The sequence below is a fragment of the Tiliqua scincoides genome, chromosome 4 (genome assembly GCF_035046505.1).
Source record: "Tiliqua scincoides isolate rTilSci1 chromosome 4, rTilSci1.hap2, whole genome shotgun sequence".
Classification (NCBI taxonomy): domain Eukaryota; kingdom Metazoa; phylum Chordata; class Lepidosauria; order Squamata; family Scincidae; genus Tiliqua; species Tiliqua scincoides.
Window position 1 is genome coordinate 110818232 of NC_089824.1, and position 22621 is coordinate 110840852.

A 22621-nucleotide genomic window follows, 5' to 3' on the forward strand; every position below is an offset into this window, starting at 1 on the left:
TGCAAAATATAATGTGAAACAATGTTTAATAAAATATGGAAAACTGGGGGGGGGGGGAATCTAGCATAATCCTGAAACCAAGAATTTCATGTGGGAAAGAAGAATAGGCAAGACACCAGTATGTATTAAGTGAGATATAGTGGACAGTTCAATTATTTGTGTTTCTCTGTTTATCTTCTTTTTTTCCTCTAGAGATACCTTAAGAATAAAGATTTGGAGTCCTTAAATGAACTAACCAAGTCTCAGTTGAACCAGGTAAGGCACCAATACTTCCATCAGAATCTTCTCCTGTTTGGTGTGTGATATGATTTTGTATGGGTCCCATTCATTTTAATGAACTAGAATCAGAGGACTTTCCAGTGGGTTGCGCCTGAGGTTTTGTTAATTTAACAAGGAAAGGGGAAAAAAGCACAGTATAAAGTATATGCTGCTTATAAGTGAGAACATAATTAAGGAAGTGTGATGAAATAGTTAACAGCTGTATTTCACTGTGGAGGATTCTCCCTCCAATTCTAAGGTGCTTTGGGTTCCAGGGGGAGCCTGCCAATTAGAGAGCCAGGAAAGTGGGGGCAGGGAAAAAGATCACCAAACCTGAGGAGATTCTTGCTCTTTCTTCTGCATGCTTCTGACAGGGCAAGACAGGGAGAGCCCACTCTGGTGAGCAGAGTGGAAGGCTGCTGGGGAGAGCCCCAAGTACAGAAAGGGACCAAGTATCAGCCAGGAGTGTCAGGTTCTGTTTGTGTTGGTCTGTCCTCCTCCTCCAGACTCTGGGAGCTCTTGGTCGCCTCAGCTCAGGCTAGCCAGGTTGGGATCCAGGCTCTCAGCCTAGTCCAGCAGGGCCTGCATGTGTGAGGCTTCGCTGCAGAGCCAGCATCATTCCGGGGATGTTTATTCTGTGAGGAACCAAGCCTGTTTACGTTTTTTAACATATGTTATAAAACCTTTTGGCTTAAAATCTCTGCTGTGTTCTGGGATCAGTGGATTTGTCAGCCTCCTCACTCTGCAGGTAGTACTGTCAGAGTGAGGGCATTTCAACAACCCTGAATAACATTCTTGGGGAGGGGTTTTGCCCAGGGAACTCCTCTAGGAGCCAGATCTCTTGGGCTGGTGGCAGCGGTCTAGATCTACCAAGCCTTGTCCCACCAAACTGCACGTTAAACCAATTAGAAAAGTGGGAGTGAGTGCTTGGCACTAGGCATCATTGCCCTGGATCAGCGACTGGTCGCAAGAAGTCCTTTTCCTCTTTCATGACAGGAAGGTAGACCTATCAATGCCTGTTAATCGTAATAGTGAAATGGTTTGTAATAATAAGACCCTCTTAGAGCAGGATGTGTGGGAGAAACAGGGAAATGCTATCACCTTCATGCCTTGACTGTGGGCTTCCAGAGACACCTGGCTGACTGTTGTTAGAGAAGGAGTACTGGACTTGGTGGACCTTAGTGTGATCCAGCAAGGCATTTGTTAGTGTTTCCTACTTTGGCGCATTGATTTAGGGCCCAATCCTATCCAACTTTCCAGCACTGATGCAGGCATGCCAACAGGGTGTGCGCTGCGTCCTGTGTTGGAGGAACAGGCCTCCTCAAGGTAAGGAAATGTTTCTTCCCTTACCACGGGGTGCATTGTGGCTGCACTGGTGCTGGAAAATTGGCAAGGATTTGGCCCTTAGTTTGTTTGCAGTGCCTTAAGGATAAAATTGTTATTAAATCACAAGGTCACAAGAGTGAGCAGCTGATGGGGCACAGGAGGAGGAGGGTAAGGCTCAGTAGGAAGGTTGCAGAGTTCCTTGCATCTGGGCTCACGCAGAAGAAAACAGCTGAGGAGTACAGGCGTAGAGAGATTTGGGATTTGAGATTACATTGGGAATCAGGCTAAATGCAGATCCTCTCCCAACTGCCAATTCTTGATCCCTTTTTTTAGACCACCTCTGCTCCTATTTGGGGAAAAAAAACTTTAATAGTGCAGTGATAAAAGCTGTGGTCAGGCCACCTGTTTCTCTCAGTCTTCTTTCCATGTGCCCACTTTAATGATTCTCGCCATTCATATTTCTGATTCTCCGATTGTTGGTGTCAGTTCATGCAGGAATGTTTTAGCTGATTCTTTTGCAGAAATGCCTTCAATGAATCAGTGACTTTTAAAAAATATGCCCACTTGATTAAAAAAAACCTTAACTAATTGTGTTCATTGCCCAGTATTTGTTTTAACAACATCAGAATAACAGTTGTTATTCAGAATACATTGTTATACTTGGGTGGGAAGCAGTCAGACTGCAACTTTGGTTTCTTTGAATCTGCATACTTTTTCAGGAAGCATATGAACTCCCTCTCTGCTCTGCTCTTCTGAACAGGGAATATTGCACTTCATTTTGAGGTCTGATGGCAGTGTGAAATCTCAACTTGGTAGAATCCTGAATGAAGAACAAAAATTGGAGCTCATCAGAGCAGTTCAGGCCAATGTGGATGATGTAGTGTTGCTGGCAGTTGGAGAGCATGAGAAAGTGGTAAGAAGAAACTCAAGAGTGGGCCAAGTCTTTTGTCACTGGCAGTTGCAGAGTCCTACCTGCTGACTCTGTTTCTGGCTAGGACAACGTGATCCTCCAAGCTGAACGTGGCCCACCATTTCTGTATTGTGATCCACTAGGTTCTTAACAACTCTCCTGTTTTGGCAATCAGCCAAAATCACAGGTAAACTATGTTCAGCAAAGTGAATTGCCAAGTTGTTCAAGCTACTCCTTTCATGACTGAATTTATAAGAGTCTTAACTCTTGGAAGCTTTTTGATCCTAGAACTATTTGGTGAATGCGGTCCATTTAAGCCAATTCACCACATTATCTATCTGTATGCTTCAGTATTAAGTGATTTGCCCTAGTCACTGACGGAACTACTAATAAAGCATGGGAGTAGAGCTACTTAGTATGTTGAAGCCCTCCTCAAGCTTGAATCTTTTGTCACCTTTCTTCCCTCCCTGCCTTTTTTATTTTAGTGCTCTTCATTGGGGAAGGTGCGCGTGGTAAGTGCTGATCTTCTGGAAGCAAGAGGCCTGCCGCTTCGTGACCCCTCTGCCTTTCACTTCCTGTGGGTTGTGGATTTTCCACTCTTCCTCCCCAGAGAAGAAAATCCTAGGGAGTTGGAATCTGCTCATCATCCCTTCACTGCTCCTCACCCCTCTGACGAGCACCTCCTCTACAGAGACCCTGCAAAGGTGACTTTTTCCATTTGTTTTCTAGCAGATGTTTTTGTGTACACCACAAAGTCAAGCAGGGATAGAAGAGGAAGAGCAAACCAACTTGTGCTAGATTCTACGGCATGTGCTGACCTTGTCCAGGTTTCTCGTGCAGTTGGAATCTTCCTTGGAGATAAAACCAAGTGTCATTCAAATATATAGTTTCTATATCGCAGCTAATTTTCAATCCCGTCAAAGGTAATTGCTTACATTTATATTATTTTATTCCACCTGTCAGTCTTTGACTATTGTTTCCAAAGTAGCCAGTAACAAATTATAAATTATAATAGTAATTAAAAATAATAATATTTTTAAAAAAAATTTTAATTTAAATTTTTTAATTTTATTAAATTATTTTAATAAAATTCAAAAATAATAAATTCATCCATTGTGCCAGTTCTTAAAATTCCTTCTCAAAATCCACTTTTTCCATGAACCTTTGATACGAGCCCTTAGTCCTCCTCTGTTGGTTCTCAAACTCTCGGAGTTGCGGGAAAGGCAGCAACACGCTACTGCCAGGGACAGGGAGGCTTGTACACTTACCTGCCATTCTTCTGGGGAATCCAGGGAGTCTGTGGATCCCTCTGCAGGATTCCCTAAGCTCCCAAACATCTGAAAAAGTTTTTTAAAATGCCCACTTCGGTTTTCATCACAAAATCCAGGGGATGGCATTGCTGCCTTCCCCCCTTTCCTATCCCTTAAGGGGCCAGAGACAGAACTTCCCAGGCTGGTGGGTTGCAACCCACCAGTTTGGGAATCCCTGCCCTAAATGAGAGAGAGCCTAAGTATGTGTAACTGAACACACTTTCTGGTCTCATCACTTCCATCTTCCTCTTCCACCCCCACCCCCTCATCTCAAACATTTACTCGCCTATAGTTTACTCAAACTATAGTTTGAGTTTACTTGAGTTTGAGTTTACTCAAACATTTACTCGCCTATATAAAATTTTTGTCAAGTAATCAAACTCAAATTATCACTTTGCCTTATATCCGGGTCAATCAGAGGGCAGAGCCTTTCAACTCTGAAAAGTTTAGTTTCTGGATCACCTCAGGCAGGCACCTCCTTAAGCTTCTATAGTAACTTTCCAGGGAAATTCCAGCCAAAGTTAACCTTCTATTCTCCTCCAGAGAATTTTGCAAATGTTGCTGCAGCCTGGTTCCTTTTGCAAAGGCTTTGCATTTGGCAGAGGTCTGTTTTTTGAAACACCAGGATGGGATCCTTCTTTCCATTTGAAATAAAGTCCCAGGCTACAATTCAGTGCACCATTACTTAAGAATAACACCCATGGAAAGCGGTGGGTCTACTTCTGAGTAAAAAGATTTGCAACTATATTCAGCTCATCTCACTGCTGTGAACTGAATTGCACACTCTCAATTATGTTATATGTTGTATGTTATATATAGAGCTTTGGGCTTAAAGGTGGATTTGATTCATGGTTCAACCTTTTTCACTTGCATATCCTTTGGCAGCCCATTTTCATAAATTGTACCCTTCCTATTAGCAAAATGTTGTAATTAATAATACAAGCCCTCATCTCCTCCATATGAAAGCCCAGACTTCATGTATTTATCACAGTGTTTTCTCTTTTTATCTGTTTGAAGAACAGAAGACTCTGCCTTTGCACTGTTTTGCACCAGAAGTATGCTGAGAAATTCTGGGTGATTGATCACTTGGGGAAGGGCCTCACAACAAAGACAGCACCCCTTGTAATTTCTGTGAAATAGAAGGAACTGTATAGTCTCATTTCTTTTCCATGCCTCCTGCTAGGTCCGTGGTCAGCACTATGATCTAGTGCTGAATGGTAGCGAGATTGGAGGTGGCTCCATTCGAATCCACAATGCACAGCAGCAGCATTTCATTCTTGAGACAGTGCTGAAGGTAATGGCTAGAGAGGCTTTGGGTGTCATCATCAGTCCTAGCAGTCCTCATTCTTAGTTGTGACATATTTCGTACAACAGCCTACTGTATCAGATGAGTAAGACTAAGGCCTAACTTGCATTTGATACAATCCATGGATAAACCCCTTACCCCAGTGATTTTCAACCTTTTTCAACTCATGGCACACTGGCAAGGCACTAAAATGGTCAAGGCACACCATCAGTTTTTTGACGACTGACAAGGCACACTGTGCTGTTGGGGGGGGGGGGGGGCTTACATCCCCAAATGGCCCTACTCCTTTCTCAAACTCCTGGGCATCATTAGCAGCACACCAGTGTGCCACAGCTCATTGGTTGAAAATGACTGCTTTACCCAGTTCAGTGTTCCTCATGTACCCAGCTATGTCTATATCTACTTATTTACATGCACTGGCTCCTTTGTGTTAACACTAGCACTGATGGTGCAAGCAGGTGCATGTTTGGCATGCCTAATACTACATATGAAAGGGCCCAATACCTATGTCAGATGCATTTAAATATGACCAGGTGTGCACGGAATGTTTACACAGGTTAGCACTTGTGTCCCATGGGCAGATCCGGGGGGGGGGGAAACTATGGGTGCATGGCTCCACAAACTGTCACACCAGCAGGGAGCAAAGTTGGGAGCCAGGGGAATGCCCACTGTGCATGGCATTGGTAGCCAACTGAGCTGAGTTGGAATGGAAATCCTGGCCTGGCAAGTGGGAGCCCAGGTCTATCTATCGGCCCAGCAAATGGCCACAGAGGCCATAAGCTGAATCAGGAGCCCAGGTCTACCCTGCAGGTAGATCTGGGCTCCAAGTCCAGGCTGGAACCCAAGTCTACCCACCTGGTTGACCTGGGCTCTGGAGTTAAGGGAGTGTTCATGCCCCCCCCCACCAAAAAAACCCACAAACACTGGATCTGCCCCTGGTCCCATGTCATATATAAATCTGTCTTTGGTTCCTGAAAGCCTCTTGGGGATGTTGTCGTGACTGAACCAAAATTTGAACCCTCTATTTATGCCAATAAAGGTCTTACTGAACTGAACCCTCTAAGGTCCTCTAAGCCCAGCCCTTTATGCTCTTAAACTATGCTGCTTATTAACAATTTATTACTGTTGTTCCAGGAAGACACCAACTTGCTTTTTCACCTGCTTGAAGCTCTGGACTGTGGAGCACCCCCTCATGGAGGAATTGCATTAGGTCAGTGGCTGATGAGATTTTCCCTGGATTTTGACACTGACTGATTTGCAGCTTACCCCTGTCTTTAGCTTCTTTGTTACCACTGACATTGAGGTAACAGTCTCTGGGTAAAAATCTAACACCATCCCATTCCAGTTGCAATCCCAGAAGGGAAAACATTAAAATGTAAGTGTACAGCAGGAAAACTAGCAACTGAGCGAATTGTTCCAGAGCATTCTGCAAAAGCTAGGAAGCAACTGTAGATATCCAAGGAAGGAGGAAAGAGCCTCACAAAATCAAGGTGGGGTAGTACCTCAACCTCCTTTGGCCATAACTGAGAGATATAGCAAACAAGATGTTCATACATCTATTGAGATTTGCCTAGGTAACAGTCCATTTTTGTCCGTGTAAAACCTCTAGGGCAGGGCTTTTCAGACTGTGGCTTCTGGTTTAGCAGAAGCAGAGCACGATCACTCCACTTTCACTTGTGAAGCTTCAGGGAGCCCTGTGCCCAGCTGCACAGGGCTCCCCTCACCTGCAGGAGGCTCGGGTAAGTGCACCCAAGCCCCTGCAGCCCCCCAGAGTGGTGCAATTCTGGTGATAGCACTGCTGCCTTCCCCCTACCTCTGCTGCCTCCCCCCACCTCCACAAGAACTTACTGTGGCTTTCAAACTCCCTGGGAGTTTGAAAACCGCAGCTCTAGGGGTATTTGTGGCTAGAGGAAGAGCCACTACTTTTCCTCCAAGGCATTCAGGACAATGTATGTGGCTCTTTCACATCTGAACAGCAACCCAGTGAAGGCTGACCCAGTGAATGGCCTAGGGTCACCCTGCAAGCTACAGGGCCAGGTGGTGACCTGTGTTACCTGCAAGGTGTCTGAACTGCTGCATGAATCCTGCTGCTGCTGTGCAGTGTTGTCTCCGGATGCTTGGCAGTTATGTCACATGTTATTTCTGAATCTCCAGGTTGCTGAGCTCCAAGCTTTGTGGAGCTTAGCTGGAACCCTGGTGGTTACACTGGTCTTCCTGCCCCAAGTCCAGTGCTCCAGCCACTACAACACAGTAGTTAAGCCTGTGACATCAAAGTCATACACCTCTCATGTCAATATTATCACTTCTGTCACAATATTATACAAACTGAGCATAGTCCTTATATAAATTTGTGATACTGCCATGTGCATCAAGCCATTAGCCTGTCTAGCTTTCCAAATTTTAACAGCCCTATCTGAAAATAGTAGGGATTGAACAGGACACCTTTTGCCTGTAAAATGTGCTATGCAGGAGAGCTAATGGAAATTGTATGGAGGTATGGAAAATCAGTGTTTGCAGCCACTTTTTAACCAACTGTTGAAAAACCAAGTAAGCTGGATGGTAGTTTATTCTTGGCATCTTCATCCTCTAGGGCTTGACAGGCTCATCTGTCTTCTGGTTGGGGCTCCCAGTATTCGAGATGTCATTGCCTTTCCCAAATCCTTCAAGGGAAGAGACCTGATGAGCAATGCTCCAGATAATGTTGCTCCAGAAGAACTTGAGCCATATCACATCCAGGTTATACCACCTCTTCAACAAGCCGAAGCCAAAAGCAGCTGATAGGAAGACCAGTAGCCAGACTGTACTCCATTCTCCATTTCTGTTGTGCTAGTCTGATATGTGAAACTGCTGGGTTTCTGCAACTGGTGGAAAAGTGGATATAGCTGCACTTATTGACAACAATGGATGATTTTACAAATTTTTCACATTGCAATGTGTTCTGTTGGTCTTGCTGTCTGGGGGAGAATATCTTGATTAGATGGTTTTGACCCATGAGATTACAATAAGAAATGTAACAGTAGATAGAGGAATCCTCTTAAAATGGAGCCTTCATTTTAGCATTGCTATCAGAGGCTTTTCCTTAATTGAGATGATTTCAATAAAGGGAAGAGAAAATGGGAGTTTGTTACTGTAAAGTCCCTGTTGATCTTGACCCTTTGGGATTTTCTCTCCTATGATGTTGGAGGCAGGGCCAAGAGCTGGAAAAGCTACATCCACCCTCAATTTCCTGTCTTAAACAACCATCCAAATAGCACTAGTGCCCCTTCACAAAACAGATATATGGAACAAGCTTCCCACAGGTGACCCTACTATCTCCGCCCCCCTCATAGCTGCCCTATTCAGAAAAACTGCCTGAACCTAGACTTTTTGTGGGTGGAATGGCCCTCATCCCAGAAGTTTATGGGATGAAATCCACTTTTTTCTTTGGTAGACAAAGGGGGACATTAATGACCCTTTGAGATATAACAGAGCTCAAACTATGCAGGGTGGGAGCACCTTTTGTGATGCACTCTTGCTGCAGACCACTTTGGCTAAGGAAACTGTCAAGTTTGTAGTCGCTGGTAAATGTGTGAACTGAGTAGCCATGTTGCAGATCTTTCAAGGAACAGATTGGTGGATGCTCCCCTCACTGGAGCTCTTCAAGCAGGTTTAACATGCACTTACTAGAGATGCTGTAGGATTTCCTGCTATAGGCAGGGTGTTGGACTAAATTACCTTTTGGGTCTCTTCCAACTCTAATGACATTTACTCGTGTCTCATGGAACAGGGGGGAGTTCTCCTTAGGTATAAGTGCCAAGTCTGGCCTTAATGCTACTTTATCTTTGTGAAAGATGCACAACGCTAGGTTTGACAGTGCTCTAAGTGCCAAGTTTCTTCTTCCTAAACTGATGCCAAGAAAATATATCTTGTAGGTTAATCATCCCAAGGGGGCCTTTGTTATTAGTTTGAAGGGTGGCCCTGGAAGTACCTTATAGTACCCAATTTAAATTCCAGTTAAGAGTTCAACCTGCTGCTCCAGCATGAACAACAAAAACCTAACCCAGCTGCTGAAGTCCAAAGTGAAGGTTGTGCAGCACAGCACTGTCCTTACTCTTGGAAGGCAGGACCAGAACTGGGGACTGGAAGGGACACCCCCCCCAACATGGGAGGAGTATCCATCAATCAAGGTCCCATCCTACCTCCCAGGAGGGGCATCCCAGCAGTAGAAATGCCAACCCTTTGCAGAGAATGAGCACTATCAAGGTCATGTAATAGACAATATTAACATGCAATTTAAAACATGAATATAAAAAGCCTCTTGGCTGCAGGCTGTGGTATCCATGTAAGCTTCTACATTAAGCATCTCAAGCAGAATATAAACACTCACCAACTTGCTTTCAGATATGCAAGACATTGAGCCAGATGTTTTTCAGAAATGATTGCTTTCCAAGTTAAACTTGAAGAGATGACTAGCCTAGTTTGATTTTATTCACACTTAAGCTCTGTATGAGCCACATTGGTTAAAGATTTCTGCATGAATAAAGTTACTGAAAAACCAAGATGACATCTTGTTCCTTGAAAAAGTCTGCTTCCATCAGGATATGACAAAATTAGATGAGTCTTGGCCAGGGGTAGTCAAACCCTGGCATGGGGGCCACTTGTAGCCCTTGTGGACCTCCAGCCCACAGGGAGCCCTGTCTCCCATGAGCCTCTGGCCCTCCAGAGACTTGCTGTAGCCTATGCTGGCCCAGCACTACTGCTATCAGTGCAAGGGTGACTGTTCAATCTCTGGCATGAGCAGAGGGCTCCCTCCACTGCTTGCTGTTTTACTTCTTCTGTGATGAAGCAGCAAAGGAAAGGCCAGCCTTGTTTTGTGCAAGGTCTTTTTATAGGCCTTGAGCTATTGCAAGACCATCAATCTCTAATATATTCATTTATGTAAATTCAAATTTTAAATGTAATTTAATTTTTCCCCAGCCCTCAACAGAGTGTAAGAGATGGGCCCTCCTGCCAGAAAGTTTGGACGCCCCTGGTCTTGGCTTATGCAGCTGTCAACTTATTCACATAAAATAGTATTTCTGCTATGGAGCGGTGGTTCTGTTCCTCCTCACCTCACTACATGGGATTTTAGACTGATGCATTCTGGGCTAAACCTGGGAGGAGCAAGGAACCTCCACAGAACTGCTAAAGAGCAGGAAACATGGCAGTAGAAAATGTGAATTTGGCATGCTTTTTGGTTTTTAAAGACAGACCCTGCTACCCGAGAGGGTTGGATCCCCATGGATACCATAACACAGAGCCCCACTGCATCAAGCCAAGGGTCCATCTAGTCCAGCTTCCTGTATCTCACAGTGGCCCACCAAATGAGGGAGCACACAAGACAGACACAACCTGGGTCCTGGTGCCCTTCCCAGCATCTGGCACTCAGAGGCACTTTGCCTGTAAAACCAAGAGCTTACACCTACCTACTAAGAATTGCAAACAGTAATGAACTTTTCCTCCAGAAATTTGTCTAATCCCCTCTTAAAGGCATCCAGGCAAGATGGGACAAAGGTCCCACCTGTATAACATAGTATGCACTTTCAGTATATTTCCCTACCTGTACTAGTTGTTGCATCATACATCAGAATAGCATTAGCCTTGTTTTAGGTATCATGGTGCTTGTGATTATGGTTTATGATTATGAGTGATCAAAATTTGCATATTTTCCTAGAGTTCCAATTTTGGTCACTTCCTGCTTATTGACATTACTTCCAACTCACAGCTGTATGAAATGAGTCTGACACTCCTGTGGTAGGACAGCAATATATTTTCCCAGGGCTTACAGGTTTCCTGGGCAAAATGGAGGCCTTTATATACTAGCAAGAGCTACCCAACTCCCCCTTAACAGTCAAGAACTAAGCATCCTTGGCCGTTATACCAAACTACTGCAGGTGTATATTCTAGCATTATGAATAGTACAACAGTAAAAAAAACTCTACAATATTGTGACAATTAAGCTGGCAGTGTATTGAGACTAGAACATCACTAGTTGACATATATGTCATATTTTAACTAATACTTGTACCAGGCTGATAGTTCACAGGTTGAATCAGGCAAAGCCATGCTCTGGCCCACAGACCACTAGTCTCTATACAACCAATGCACTTCTCTCATTAAGAGTTAGCAAGCAATAAAAAGAAAAAGGCAGGATACATCTAAATATTCAAATGAAAAAGCTGCATTTGGACGAGATGGTAGGGCTGTCTAGTCTATGTACCCGACTACAGAAGACACTCCTTGCCTCTTCTAAACTATGTGCTTTCTACAATTGACATAGCAGTTGCTGCCCCTAGTAAATAGTCTTGTCAAACCAAATTATATATTGCTCATATGAACTTGCTCAATTTCCCCATTTTCTTATAAAATGCATCTTTATTCCCTCTTATAAAAAGCCAGAAAACAAAATACAATCATTTTATTAACAACTAAATCTTACAAATTCAGTCAAAGACAAACATGAATATGTTTATAGTTGCACATCTCCTCAGGGTAAGGGCAGCTTAGCAAGCCTGTGGAGAAAAAGAAAAAGTCAAACCAGTGTACTGGTGCTATGAAAAGCACAGCAAGTCTTAAAAGAGGAACAGATCAGATCTTAGATTTTCCATCACATTTCAGTGAGAGAGTTCAAGGTTGGTTATCATCATTTATCCACTCCCACTAAATATAGTATTTGATATCAAAGAATGATACCTACCTTTAAATCACTCAATTCATGCTGTTACCTAGAAAATGAGACTGATATCAGTACACAGAAGTCTGTAACCCTAGGAAGTTTTCACCCTCTAGAATTGGGTCAAATCACTGCAAGTTATTCACAGGAATTTGTTCTGCAGCAGTCACATTGCACAAGTTGCTGAATTTGCTTCTTCACCCAAGGCATACTTCATTCTGACTGAAAGAAGTTTTCCTACCAATAGAACTTCCGCTACTTGAATTATCAACATCAAAAAAGCATGCTGTTTTGCATAACTTTGTTACTCAATTTATTAGTTTGTTACAATAAAACTGCTTCTATAAGGTTTTGCCAAGTACAACTGGCTCCTCCCCCCGTCTTTTTTTTCCCCATATTTTTCACATTTTTATACTGTCCTTCCTCCGAGGAAGGAGGACAGGGTGGTCTACATAATTCCTTCCCTTTGTTTAGTCCTCTCAGCCACCCTGTGAGGTAGCTGAGGTTGAAAGATAGTGACTGGTCCAAAGTCACCCAGGAAGCTTCTTGGTTTGGGGATTTGAAGTGGATCTTCCAGGTCTTGTGAAAGTTAAAAAAAACTTTCCTCAGGGTTCTTTTGCAGCTAAGTGCAATCTAGCCTGATGTGTCTTCATTTGTCTCAGGAGTTTCTTATTTTATTAGAATAGCTGTTTTGTTGCCAGTTACTCAACATCTCTGACCCATCTACACAGAAGCAAGCTCCACTGACAATGCCTTTGAATAGACAGACAGAACTGTGATTTGAGCCAGGGCTGGAGAGAACAAGCGCACAGAACAAAGGAATCCAAACGTTTAATACTTCATTTACTCCCTAATTTTTACATATGCGTTACTACAGGAAAATCTGACTTCATGCCAAATAAGGTGATGTTTTACATTTAGACCAATCAGAACCCAACACAATACACTGCTTCTCTGAGTAGATACACAATGCAATAACTAACCAAATAAAATGATTATGACAGGATCACATCAGGATTGGACTCTGCTGCATTTCCTCAACCATCTTAAGTATATAGAAGATAAATACTGCAACTCCAACAGCTACAAATTTGTCATGCTCTCAGTCATAGTAGAACATGTAAATACAACTCATGTAGCTATCTGAAGAACTTGATCTGTGTCCAGATACATCAGATAGGAGCGAAAGAAAGTTCAACACTGTTCCATCTGCTGAACTATGTTATCATCATTGTATCTGCTTATTCTGCCCACCCTCAAGCTCTTTGCCTTCACTGCTTCTAAAGGAGAAACTGTGTGGTTGCAGCTGTTGAAACAAGCTGGCCTTTCAACAGTTCTTGCGTAACTGCATTCATCTGTGCCACAATACAATTCTAGCAGTACTCCAATATTAGAATAAACTATGTTTTCAGTCTTCAAACTGAAGTATTAAGGAATATTTGCTTTGTTTTTAGATCATCATACACCATGTAGCACTTACCTCAAGCAGACAGAAGTTGACTTCATCCAGAATATGTGCTAGGGTAAACCTGAAAAAATGAATTTATTACGTACAAACAAATTTCCACACTGCAGTTAAGTACACTAGGCAGCAGCAACAGCTCTGTACTGTTTCAGTGTTAAGTTCTCTTCACTTGCTTTCTGAGAGATTCCCATTGTTTTATACAATTTCATCATTAACAGTACAAACTATGTGTGACCGAAAGTATGTGTTTTGTTAGATCTGACAGATGTCTATCCAGGGACCTCCAAACTACTGTCCAGGGACCAGATCCAATACAGCAAGAAAATCCCCTTTGGCACAGCAGCAGTGAAACCTTACTGTTTTGCCACCCCACTGCCTCCTGTTGTCACACCTGATCTTTGCAGAAACTTGTGTCAAGCAGCCTCTTCCCCCAGGAAATCAGGGCACAAAGCCTTCTGGGGCAATCAGCAGCCCAGTGAGTTTCTGCAGAGATTGGGCATGACATCTGCAGGCAGTGGGGTGCAACAGCAAGGCTTTGCTACAGCCATACCCAAGACGACTTGCTTGGTGCACCACAGGCCATAGTTGGAGGCCCCTGTCTTAATCTATGCAAGGGGAAATGCAAGTGTAGCCTAATTGATGGAAATAGTTCAAGTATTGTGGGGAACTTCTGAGAAACAATTACAAAGTTAGAACACAAACTGGTTTGTAGTGCTGATATAGGGATACAAAGAACCCTTGACAGCAGCACACATTCTAGAAGGGGCCTGCTTTACTTGGCAACCCACTTTCAAGTGTAATGTTAAAAAAAAAAAACTTACCACAGCTGCAATATTCAGGTCATTCTTCTGTTCATTTTCCATTGTGCCTGAAAAGTGAAGTCACGCAGTTTAAATCTCATTGTTACTTGGTATGTCAAGAGATAAGAAGCCAAGATTTCCTCATAAGGAATAACAGGTTTTCAGTGTACATTTGAATAAAGGAACAGCTAGCTAACTCTATGTTTTCATGCCATTTGACCTAGCATCAATCAGAATTTATAATCTTACCTAAATCATGGTACCTTACAATGCCCTAAGAAAGTCTACATTTGAGAATCAGTGACACACCATTTTTTCAAAAAGCCTCAGTGCATTGTTTTCAGAAAACCATTCTGTCCACTACTCTTAAAACATCATTGGCTTTTTTCTCCCATAAGAGCCTGGCCCAACCCTTATTTACAGTGTATGGGAAAACAGGGCAAAACACAAAGTCCAGTACACAAAGCTGCCATACACCAAGTCAGGCAGCTGGTCAATGTAGCCCAGTATTGCTTAGCATAAATGGCAGCAGCTCTCCAGAGTGTCAGGTAAGGTAAGAGTTTCAATCCCTGTTACCAAAGAATTTTAACTGGAGTGTCAGGGACAGAACCTGGGGCCTTCTAAATGCAAAACATGTTTCACTACTAAGCTATAGCCACTCCCCAAGTAGGACACAAATCTCTAAAAAAACATTCCATCTAAGAACATGCACTCAGGTTTATAGTAAAGTAAAACATCATAACATACTAACCTCTCAACAGACAAACAACTGCAGGAGTCTTCCGTTAATACTAAAAAACAAATTATAATAATGCAGCAGTATATTAAAGACAAGGCTTTGTACAGCTTGCAAATATATTATGCCAATTTTTTCATGTGTTGCCTGTCCAGTCAGCAAACATTTCCTACTGAGAACTACCCAAAGTGAAAAAAGCATCTCGGCCAGAACTGGGTGCCAAAGCAGCTCAGTCACCAACAGTGTACCCAACCCCAAACTTGACATGGGAGCATTTATGGTTCATACTGCCATACTTCACAAATACAAGTGGTGAGACTTGACAGCACATGCCTGAACTTTTGCAGCTTCTTAACAGTGTAACCTCAGTTAAGTTGGAACGGAATAGTGTTGATATCACAGGAACTCATCTGGCAGAATCTAGTTTCATCATTGGTTACAAGTCTGTTCCAGCTAGCTCTGAGCAAGCTGTTCCTAGGGATAATTAAAAATAAGTTCTTACCTCAGGCTAGTAACTTCACAGTCAGAATCTAATTAAAGAGACAAAAGATTAGTTTCCTCTTTTACATGCACAGAATTCATTAGAAATTCAGTGCTACAATAAAGGCTGATAACATTACAGGGTTTTCAGTAAGATTAATCCACATATTGATTTCGGATCAGACATTAAGCATCATTTTGAACCCCGTGGATTTTCATCTCAGATACTAGGAAGAAGCAGGATTGTAATCTTAAATTTAAGCAGCAAACCAAGAAAAACCATCACTGGAAAATTAAAGGCATGCTGCCTCACCAACAACTATTTTAGCAAATCTCCCCCTCCCCACCATGTCATGCTGAACAAACATCTCTGCTCCCTCTCCTTTCAGGTGTTGACTTTTAGGATCCATTACAGGCTACTGAAGCATACAAGTTTTAAACCATCTCAGGTGGAAGATATAACAAGTAATCACTTGGCACTTGCTATGCTAATCCACTTCACTGCTAGGTTATCGCTGATGTTATTCATGTAGCGTTTTAAGTATCCTATAGTTACTTACCAACAGCAGCATTACTCCAAAACTGACCAAGTCAGCACCAGTCCTAAAAAGAAAGAAAGCTTAAAGGCAGTCCTGAAGAAGCCAGCCATATGACAGGAAAAAGCAAGCAGACACCACATCAGGTAGAGCTAATTACAGACCTCCATCATTTAAAGTCAGTTGTATTGGCTTCTCATCATACTGGCTGCTTGTAAGATGTGACTGAACAGGCAGACTCAAGAACCTAACTACTACATACCACCAGTGCCAATGCCAGGCTATTTTACACCCCAAGTAAAGCAAACTACTTGCACCCCCAAAACACTGTTTTTATTAAGACTTTAATTATATTCCCTAGCACTGCTGTGGTATTTATCTTAAAACAATATAAATCACTAACTGCACTTTTTACATTGATTAAAGAACTAATCTGTATAAAATTGTGCCCCTCAAAAGTCAGTAATGTTATGTATGCCAATAAAGGTTTTTGGGTTGGACTGAGTCACTAATGTGCCTCCTGAGCTCTGTGCCCTAGGTGGCTGCCTAGTTGGCCTAATGTATACTACCAAGTTCATCTTCAGGAGGACCTAGCCCTATGGTGAATGCTCAAAACAATCTAATGCTGTTCAATTGAACAGGTATGGACTACTTCCAGGAGGAGATACAAACTCTCCCCCCACCTCAACCCTTCTACAGACATAACAGCTAAGAAGTAGAGAGAAAGACTGCATAGTTCATGTACATTTACAGGTTCTACCATTGCGAATGAGATTCCTATTCAACAGAGGAAGAGCAAAAAGGTACAATGGGACATCTTTGACCTAAACAACTCCCATCTGCTTTTTTCTTCTTTAAAAAATTATTCTACACCCCATCTCATCATTCAGCTACTATTACAATTGACTTTGCCTTCCTGAGAAGTCATCTTCCTGAACCTTTACACGCACCTTTTTTGCTTCAGAATTAATCCAAATTCCTACAATCAGCTATGCTGATGTTACATGACTCACTATGTTGTCAGGAAGGCCTGTAAAGAGAAGAGAGCCGCTATTCATTTTGCACACAATTTCAGTGTATTTTTAGCTACAATGGTCCACTGTATCAGTGTAAACTCTGATTATCCTCATTTGGATCAGGGACCTGATTCATCATCATGTACAGTAGTTTCGCTTCTCCCCATTAGCAGCAGCATTCTTTTCCTAAACCAAAGCATCAGCACAGAAGTACTCACTCCCAACCAAGTGTCTGGTCAGTAAATCTGCTTTGCCTTTCAGCAACAGCCATTCTATCACCTTTGGACCAAAACCCTCCAGCAAATTCCAAAACTGTTTTGAAAATGAGCCCCAGCAGCACCCAAATGCAACATGCACCTAAGTCCAATCAGCAAACTTCTTCTTTGGGTTATAATATATTCAAGGTACACAAATCATTTCTGTTTAATGTTATGGCCCAAAGCTTTTCATTGTTAAAAGTTATAACAATGGGTATAACCTAATTATCCATGGATTTTTCACCTGTGGTTTTAGCTCAATAGGATGAGAAGAACCCCTTAAAGGAAAAAAGTCATTTAACAATACTCTCGTTAATGGAGGAGAGGGCAGCTGGCAGACAATCCATCAATCAGTTTCTCTCCAGGCACTAAGAATGTTTCATTCTGGGGTAAGTGCTAAGTGGTTATCACCTCCTCCATTCTTTTGCCACACTGCAGGAGGTACTACCTTGAAGTGAAGAGAGACTGATTGCCACCTAGAGAGACTGCCTGCCTGCCTGATGCATTACAAAGGCTGCTCATATCACTGAGCAAAGGGACATTGCTTTTCAAATGGATTTGCCTGAGTTCTGGGAACAGAACCTGTTCTGTATTACCTGAACTCAACCTGTACCACCACTTTAACAAGAGCATTCAAAGTGGTCTACATAGCAAAATTTGTTTTTGTTATAGCAAAAACAAAGCTTATGTTGTAAGCTGCCTTGAGTGCCCTTGAAAATGGCAGAAAGGCAGGATAAAAATTCTTCAAATAAATAAATGTAATGCCTTCTCAAAAGGCCACTATCTGAGAAGCATAATTAAATAATTTCTATAACGGGTTGATGAAATGCTTATAGGTTTAGAATTTGGTTCTCTGTACCGGTAAAAAAGCCAATCACTCAAGGCAGTCACCCCAAAAGCAGTGTAAAATAAACCGTGGGTGTCTGGTTGAAGCATTTGATTCAACACAAGTACCACTGTGGTACATTACATTTCTGCATTTTCCTACTGCTCTTTTGCAACACACCTGTTCAATGATTCAAGGCCAATCCATGTTAGCAAACCTATAAGACAAATTAATACCATTAGAAATTTAATAGTTGGCTTTTGCAATCTAAATCTCACCTGAACCTGCAGACTCTGCATTAACCGAGAAAAATACAAATGGGCCATTATATGTTGTTCTTCATACTTACCAATTTATAAGAAATATTTTCCAACTAGCTAAGCAACATGCTTAGACAAATGCAAGCTTGTTCACAAGACTATAGGCAAATTTTAAATCAAGAGCTGTCATTTTTATGAGCAAAGAATACATTGATAACTGATAGTAATGAAGCAGGTTCATAGTAACCCAATAGAAAAAACCTACAAGGCTGCATCAGATAGGAGCGAAAGACGTTGGAAATCATCACAGACTATCTGCTGAACTATGCAATCATCACACACAGCCTCCATTGGCAGTGGAATAAGTATCGCCTACTGCAATGCAGCAACCCAAGGGTAACTACAGGCTCTCAATCTCCCAACCCTATCCCAAAGAGGAAAAGGGGAATGGTAAGCATGTGCGCCTCCAAGGTCCCTTAGTTCATGTAGCAGTAAACCATGATTTAGCATTACATCAGAACTGGCCTTTTGTAGAACACTTACCAAGAGTTCTTCCTTCCAACAACTGAACCATTTGTGAAACCCTATAAGGAAAACAGCACAGGTTATAAAGCCTGTTTAGAAATAATCTGAAGATTCCATTTAAAAATATTCTAAGTGCCTCAGTTTGAAATAAGGTGGTTAAGCATTCTCATCATTCTCTGATCAAGAGTAGCAAATAAGTGTCATCATTGTGGCACAATGCTCAGCTATCTTTTAAGCAAGCCATCCAACATTTTCAGGCAGTCTAAGCCATTTTGTTATCTACTAATTAAAAAAAGGTTACCTTTGCAGATAGCAACACCTTGATCTTCTGAGCCTACGAAAAAAAATTTACAGATTAGATTTTTATAAGACTTATATAAAGACAAGCTTTGTTCTTGCAGTTTGAAAGTTAACCTTCTTTAAGTTTCCCATCAAGCCCTGCTACCCGTAAGCAATCATGGGTTATACAGTCAGACCTTGGTATCTGTAGGTGATTCATTCCCAGAACCCCCAGATACCAAAACCCACAGATAAACAAATCTGTGGCTCCAGTAGGATAAATTAATTTTGAATACTCAAGCCTTCCCTAGAAATACAAACTTAAAAAGGTTGCAGAAATATCCCATTGTCACAAGGTACCCAATGTACCTCCCTGGATGTCATTTCCTCTCTCCAGAGATTCAATGGAAGAAAGGCCATGGGCTCACATTTCCTCTTCCCACCAGATGTTAGTATGCAGAATTTCTCTCTGGCCTTGGGAGTTTGTCTGTCTGAGCCACTAGACTGGGGATCCTACAAGCTCTCAGTTTGAACATTCACTGGTGTTTTTGTTTTAGGATGCATGGATGAGGAAGAAACATCCAAACAGATTACGTGATAGAGAAAACCTGAGTTCTCTTGAAACACTACAAAGAGACGATTATATTCCAGAGAAACATTAAAACACACAAGAAAACATTTGTTTGCTTTATATTTCTGATTTTAGAATTCTGCTCAGTAGCTTGAAGGGAGGGGAAAGGAAGAAAATCTTCCCAGAGGAAACTGTATGCATCATTTCTTTCAATCCAGACCCTGCATGCAGCAGGCCACACATTTCTATAGGTCAGACAAGGTGAGGAAAGGAGGTGAGAAGATCACAAATATCCTGCTCAGAGATGTTGGAACTCATCATACTCTCAGATGTCCCTACCAACATCATTTCTCATCATGTGCAGGTTCAGAGAAGACAAGTTCTTCGAGTCAAGAAGCTACAATGAGACACTACCACAGAGCTATGACGTTACGATTATCTTATTTGTTGGACACTTCCCTGAGGAAGCTGCCCCCCTAAATCATCACAATACACACCCCAAACAGATATAACAAGCACTTTTCTCATAAAATAGCTATACTGCACAGCATACTCCTGGATCAGGCCAAAGTCCTCTTCCTTGCTGCAACAATAACTGTGGTGAATAGCCAATTCCCACACATAGTTCACGGAAAGTGGTTCAGAAAGCAAAAAAGGGGAAAAGTTGTGCCTTAGATTTATTAATTTGCAACTTTTAAATAATCCCCCAATGGCCTAATCCTAACATGGACCTGTACTCAGTGATTTCCAAGACCTGCAAAATACTAAGTGTTTCAGCTAAAAAGGGAGAAAAGAAAATGGCAGGGATGAGGAAGAAGATGGCAGGCGTACTCCAGCCCCTGACAGCTCGTGTATGGGAAGAGGGTTAATTTGAATGAGTGGATGTAAGCTGTTAAAAGCCATCCCCTCACAGATGTTACATGCAATGACTTTAGGGGACCAGAGCATGTTCCTTTCCCTTTCATTTTCCCAAAGGTTAAACCACCCACCCCCCACCCCATAGTGTTTCAGAGATAAGGTACTGTTGTAGGTTCTAGTTCTTCATGCTTGTGGCACATGACCAATAGGCAGCAATTAAGCACATCACCCAGGGAAGACTTCTGCAATATGCTGAAATTTACCTCTCTTCACAAAGACAAACACAATAACTTCTATCCTGCCTAATCTGCAATCCTAAAAATATCCATTTTTACTGACCACAGTAGATGCCCATGGGAGCCTAAGTAAAATCCCAATAGGTACTTCTATGTGACTGCCTCAGTGGTAACTTCTGCAGACAGCAGAGAATGAATTACCTCCATTTTCAAGGGAGATGGTGACAATTTAAGATTACTAAAGGGCATGTACTGCTGCTTAAGTAAGAAGCTGCTTTATGCAGAGGCACCACTGGTCCACTAAACTTCATATTCTCTACATCAGGGATTCTTAATGGGGGAAGCGCAGATAGGACTATGAACAATTCAAAAAATTGTTAGATTAACTATCACCATTGCCAATACAGATGGAGACAGTGAGGCCACTAACCACTTCACAGTACTGCCAAATTTTGAAGTCATACTGGTACCTAATAGATCTGGTGCTTACTTCAACAGCCTGGCAGAATGGGTATGGGTACATATCGGGCAGTCGGTAATCACAAAAAGATTAAGAACCCCTGCTCCAAACTGACCAACAGTGAGTTTCAGAGGCAGGTTACTTCTAATGTGCCTTACAATCAGCAACACTTTTGGAACATCCACAATCTATCCTCAGCAAATCTGTAAAAACACAATGCAATCAAAAGACAACAAATCTAAAGGGAAACTTTTCATCATACTATTTTCCCCTCCACTCTCTTCCTCTTTCAAAAATTTAAGATCTCATATGAGTAGCAGTTCTGTTGAACGCATGCAGGCTTTTAGCAATTTTATTTTACTTCTCCAATTTGGAAACTTTGGGCCCAATCCTATCTAACTTTCCATCATCATTGCAGTCACAATGCACCTCCAAGAACAACTATTCTCTTACCTTGAGGAGACCTCTCAGCTATCTCCCCAACACAGGATGCAGCACATGCCCCATTAGCATGGTGGGACTGGAAAATTGGATAGGATTGAGCCCTAACTTACCAACACCATTAGTCATGCTTTTTCGTGGTTTAAGCAACTGAGAAGCCATTTATTTATTGTATTTTGATCCTGCCTTTCTCCCTGCAGGGACCCAAGGCAGCTTTCAGCATGGTTTTGAGTACAAAAACGTAAGTCATAATTAACACAAAACATGAAAAGCAACACAATTAAAAGTAGCAATCTGACACTGATACAATAAAAAAGTATCAGCAGACTATTTTATAAAACATCTGTAAAAACCAGATGTTTAAAAAAAACCTGCCTTCCTTCATCTACTACGAGCAGCCTCCCACCTAAGAACAGAAGGATCTGCACACAGCGTTCTGCGAATAGCGGTGGCGTAGCTAGAGGGAGACGGAGCATTCAGGCGGGCAGGGAGCCTCAGCGGGGCGGGCAAGCGGCGCCTCCCTTCGGAGCCATCCCCCCCCCCGCCAGAAATGACTTCGAAAGGAGGAGCCGCTTGCCCGCCCCGCTGAGGCTCCCTGTCCGCCTGAATGCTCCGCCCCCCTCCAGCTACGCCACTGGTGAACAGCTCCTCAAGGCCCACCTGCAACCCAGGCCTCCACACCTGAGAAAAAAGGCCCTCGACAATCCACTTCCATCCGTCGCCCCCCCAAGCCATCCGCCACAGACAACACGACCTACAGACTTCAGCCTCCCTATAAAGACCGACTGAAGCAGTATTGTTGGGAAAAACACCCCCCCACCACCACGCTTTAAGCACTGAACTCACCATCCCCAGCGGCAAACATCACCCCCTCACAAGAGGCAGCCGCGAAAAGAACGAACCGGGCGGAGTCAGGCTTTTATATAAGCGCAGGGCCGCACGAAGACGCGTGACGCACGACTCAATTTGCATATCTCCGCCCCTTTCCGCCCCTCGTGGCCCCCCAGCACAGGGTCTTCTCCACGCGCATGGGCGGTTTCGGAACACAGGCTCCACCCTCCTCCCCCTAGGCGG

At 42.7% G+C, this 22621-nt stretch overlaps 1 protein-coding gene, 1 long non-coding RNA gene and 8 other non-coding genes across 10 annotated transcripts in view; 1 reads left to right on the forward strand and 9 right to left on the reverse strand.

Moving 5' to 3' along the window:
- DARS2 (aspartyl-tRNA synthetase 2, mitochondrial) overlaps nt 1-9648 on the forward strand; it is a 26407-nt gene extending 16759 nt beyond the window's left edge. Inside the window, exons 12-17 of the mRNA XM_066624917.1 lie at nt 193-255; nt 2345-2497; nt 2980-3198; nt 4988-5098; nt 6245-6320; nt 7701-9648. Coding sequence (XP_066481014.1) covers nt 193-255; nt 2345-2497; nt 2980-3198; nt 4988-5098; nt 6245-6320; nt 7701-7888 — 810 coding nt within the window. The 3' untranslated portion in view covers nt 7889-9648. The remainder of the gene's footprint in view (nt 1-192; nt 256-2344; nt 2498-2979; nt 3199-4987; nt 5099-6244; nt 6321-7700) is intronic.
- Nucleotides 9649-11531: 1883 nt separating this feature from the next.
- Nucleotides 11532-22453, reverse strand: LOC136648716 (uncharacterized). Its single transcript, XR_010794347.1, has 12 exons — nt 22394-22453; nt 19004-19036; nt 18721-18761; nt 18098-18134; nt 16769-16848; nt 15843-15885; nt 15305-15332; nt 14818-14857; nt 14088-14134; nt 13282-13330; nt 11826-11853; nt 11532-11640 (listed from the first exon to the last, which is right to left on the reverse strand). It is a non-coding gene; the product is annotated as an uncharacterized lncRNA (long non-coding RNA).
- On the reverse strand, nt 12966-13041 carry LOC136650653 (small nucleolar RNA snR60/Z15/Z230/Z193/J17). The gene has a single exon (XR_010794469.1). It is a non-coding gene; the product is annotated as a small nucleolar RNA snR60/Z15/Z230/Z193/J17 (small nucleolar RNA).
- LOC136650642 (small nucleolar RNA SNORD79) lies at nt 13408-13486 on the reverse strand. Its single transcript, XR_010794459.1, has one exon. It is a non-coding gene; the product is annotated as a small nucleolar RNA SNORD79 (small nucleolar RNA).
- On the reverse strand, nt 14389-14449 carry LOC136650665 (small nucleolar RNA SNORD75). The gene has a single exon (XR_010794479.1). It is a non-coding gene; the product is annotated as a small nucleolar RNA SNORD75 (small nucleolar RNA).
- Nucleotides 15164-15240, reverse strand: LOC136650649 (small nucleolar RNA SNORD47). The gene has a single exon (XR_010794466.1). It is a non-coding gene; the product is annotated as a small nucleolar RNA SNORD47 (small nucleolar RNA).
- Nucleotides 15426-15484, reverse strand: LOC136650664 (small nucleolar RNA SNORD78). The gene has a single exon (XR_010794478.1). It is a non-coding gene; the product is annotated as a small nucleolar RNA SNORD78 (small nucleolar RNA).
- On the reverse strand, nt 18444-18524 carry LOC136650651 (small nucleolar RNA snR60/Z15/Z230/Z193/J17). Its single transcript, XR_010794468.1, has one exon. It is a non-coding gene; the product is annotated as a small nucleolar RNA snR60/Z15/Z230/Z193/J17 (small nucleolar RNA).
- On the reverse strand, nt 18836-18916 carry LOC136650639 (small nucleolar RNA SNORD24). The gene has a single exon (XR_010794457.1). It is a non-coding gene; the product is annotated as a small nucleolar RNA SNORD24 (small nucleolar RNA).
- On the reverse strand, nt 19842-19921 carry LOC136650650 (small nucleolar RNA SNORD74). Its single transcript, XR_010794467.1, has one exon. It is a non-coding gene; the product is annotated as a small nucleolar RNA SNORD74 (small nucleolar RNA).
- Nucleotides 22454-22621: the final 168 nt, after the last annotated feature.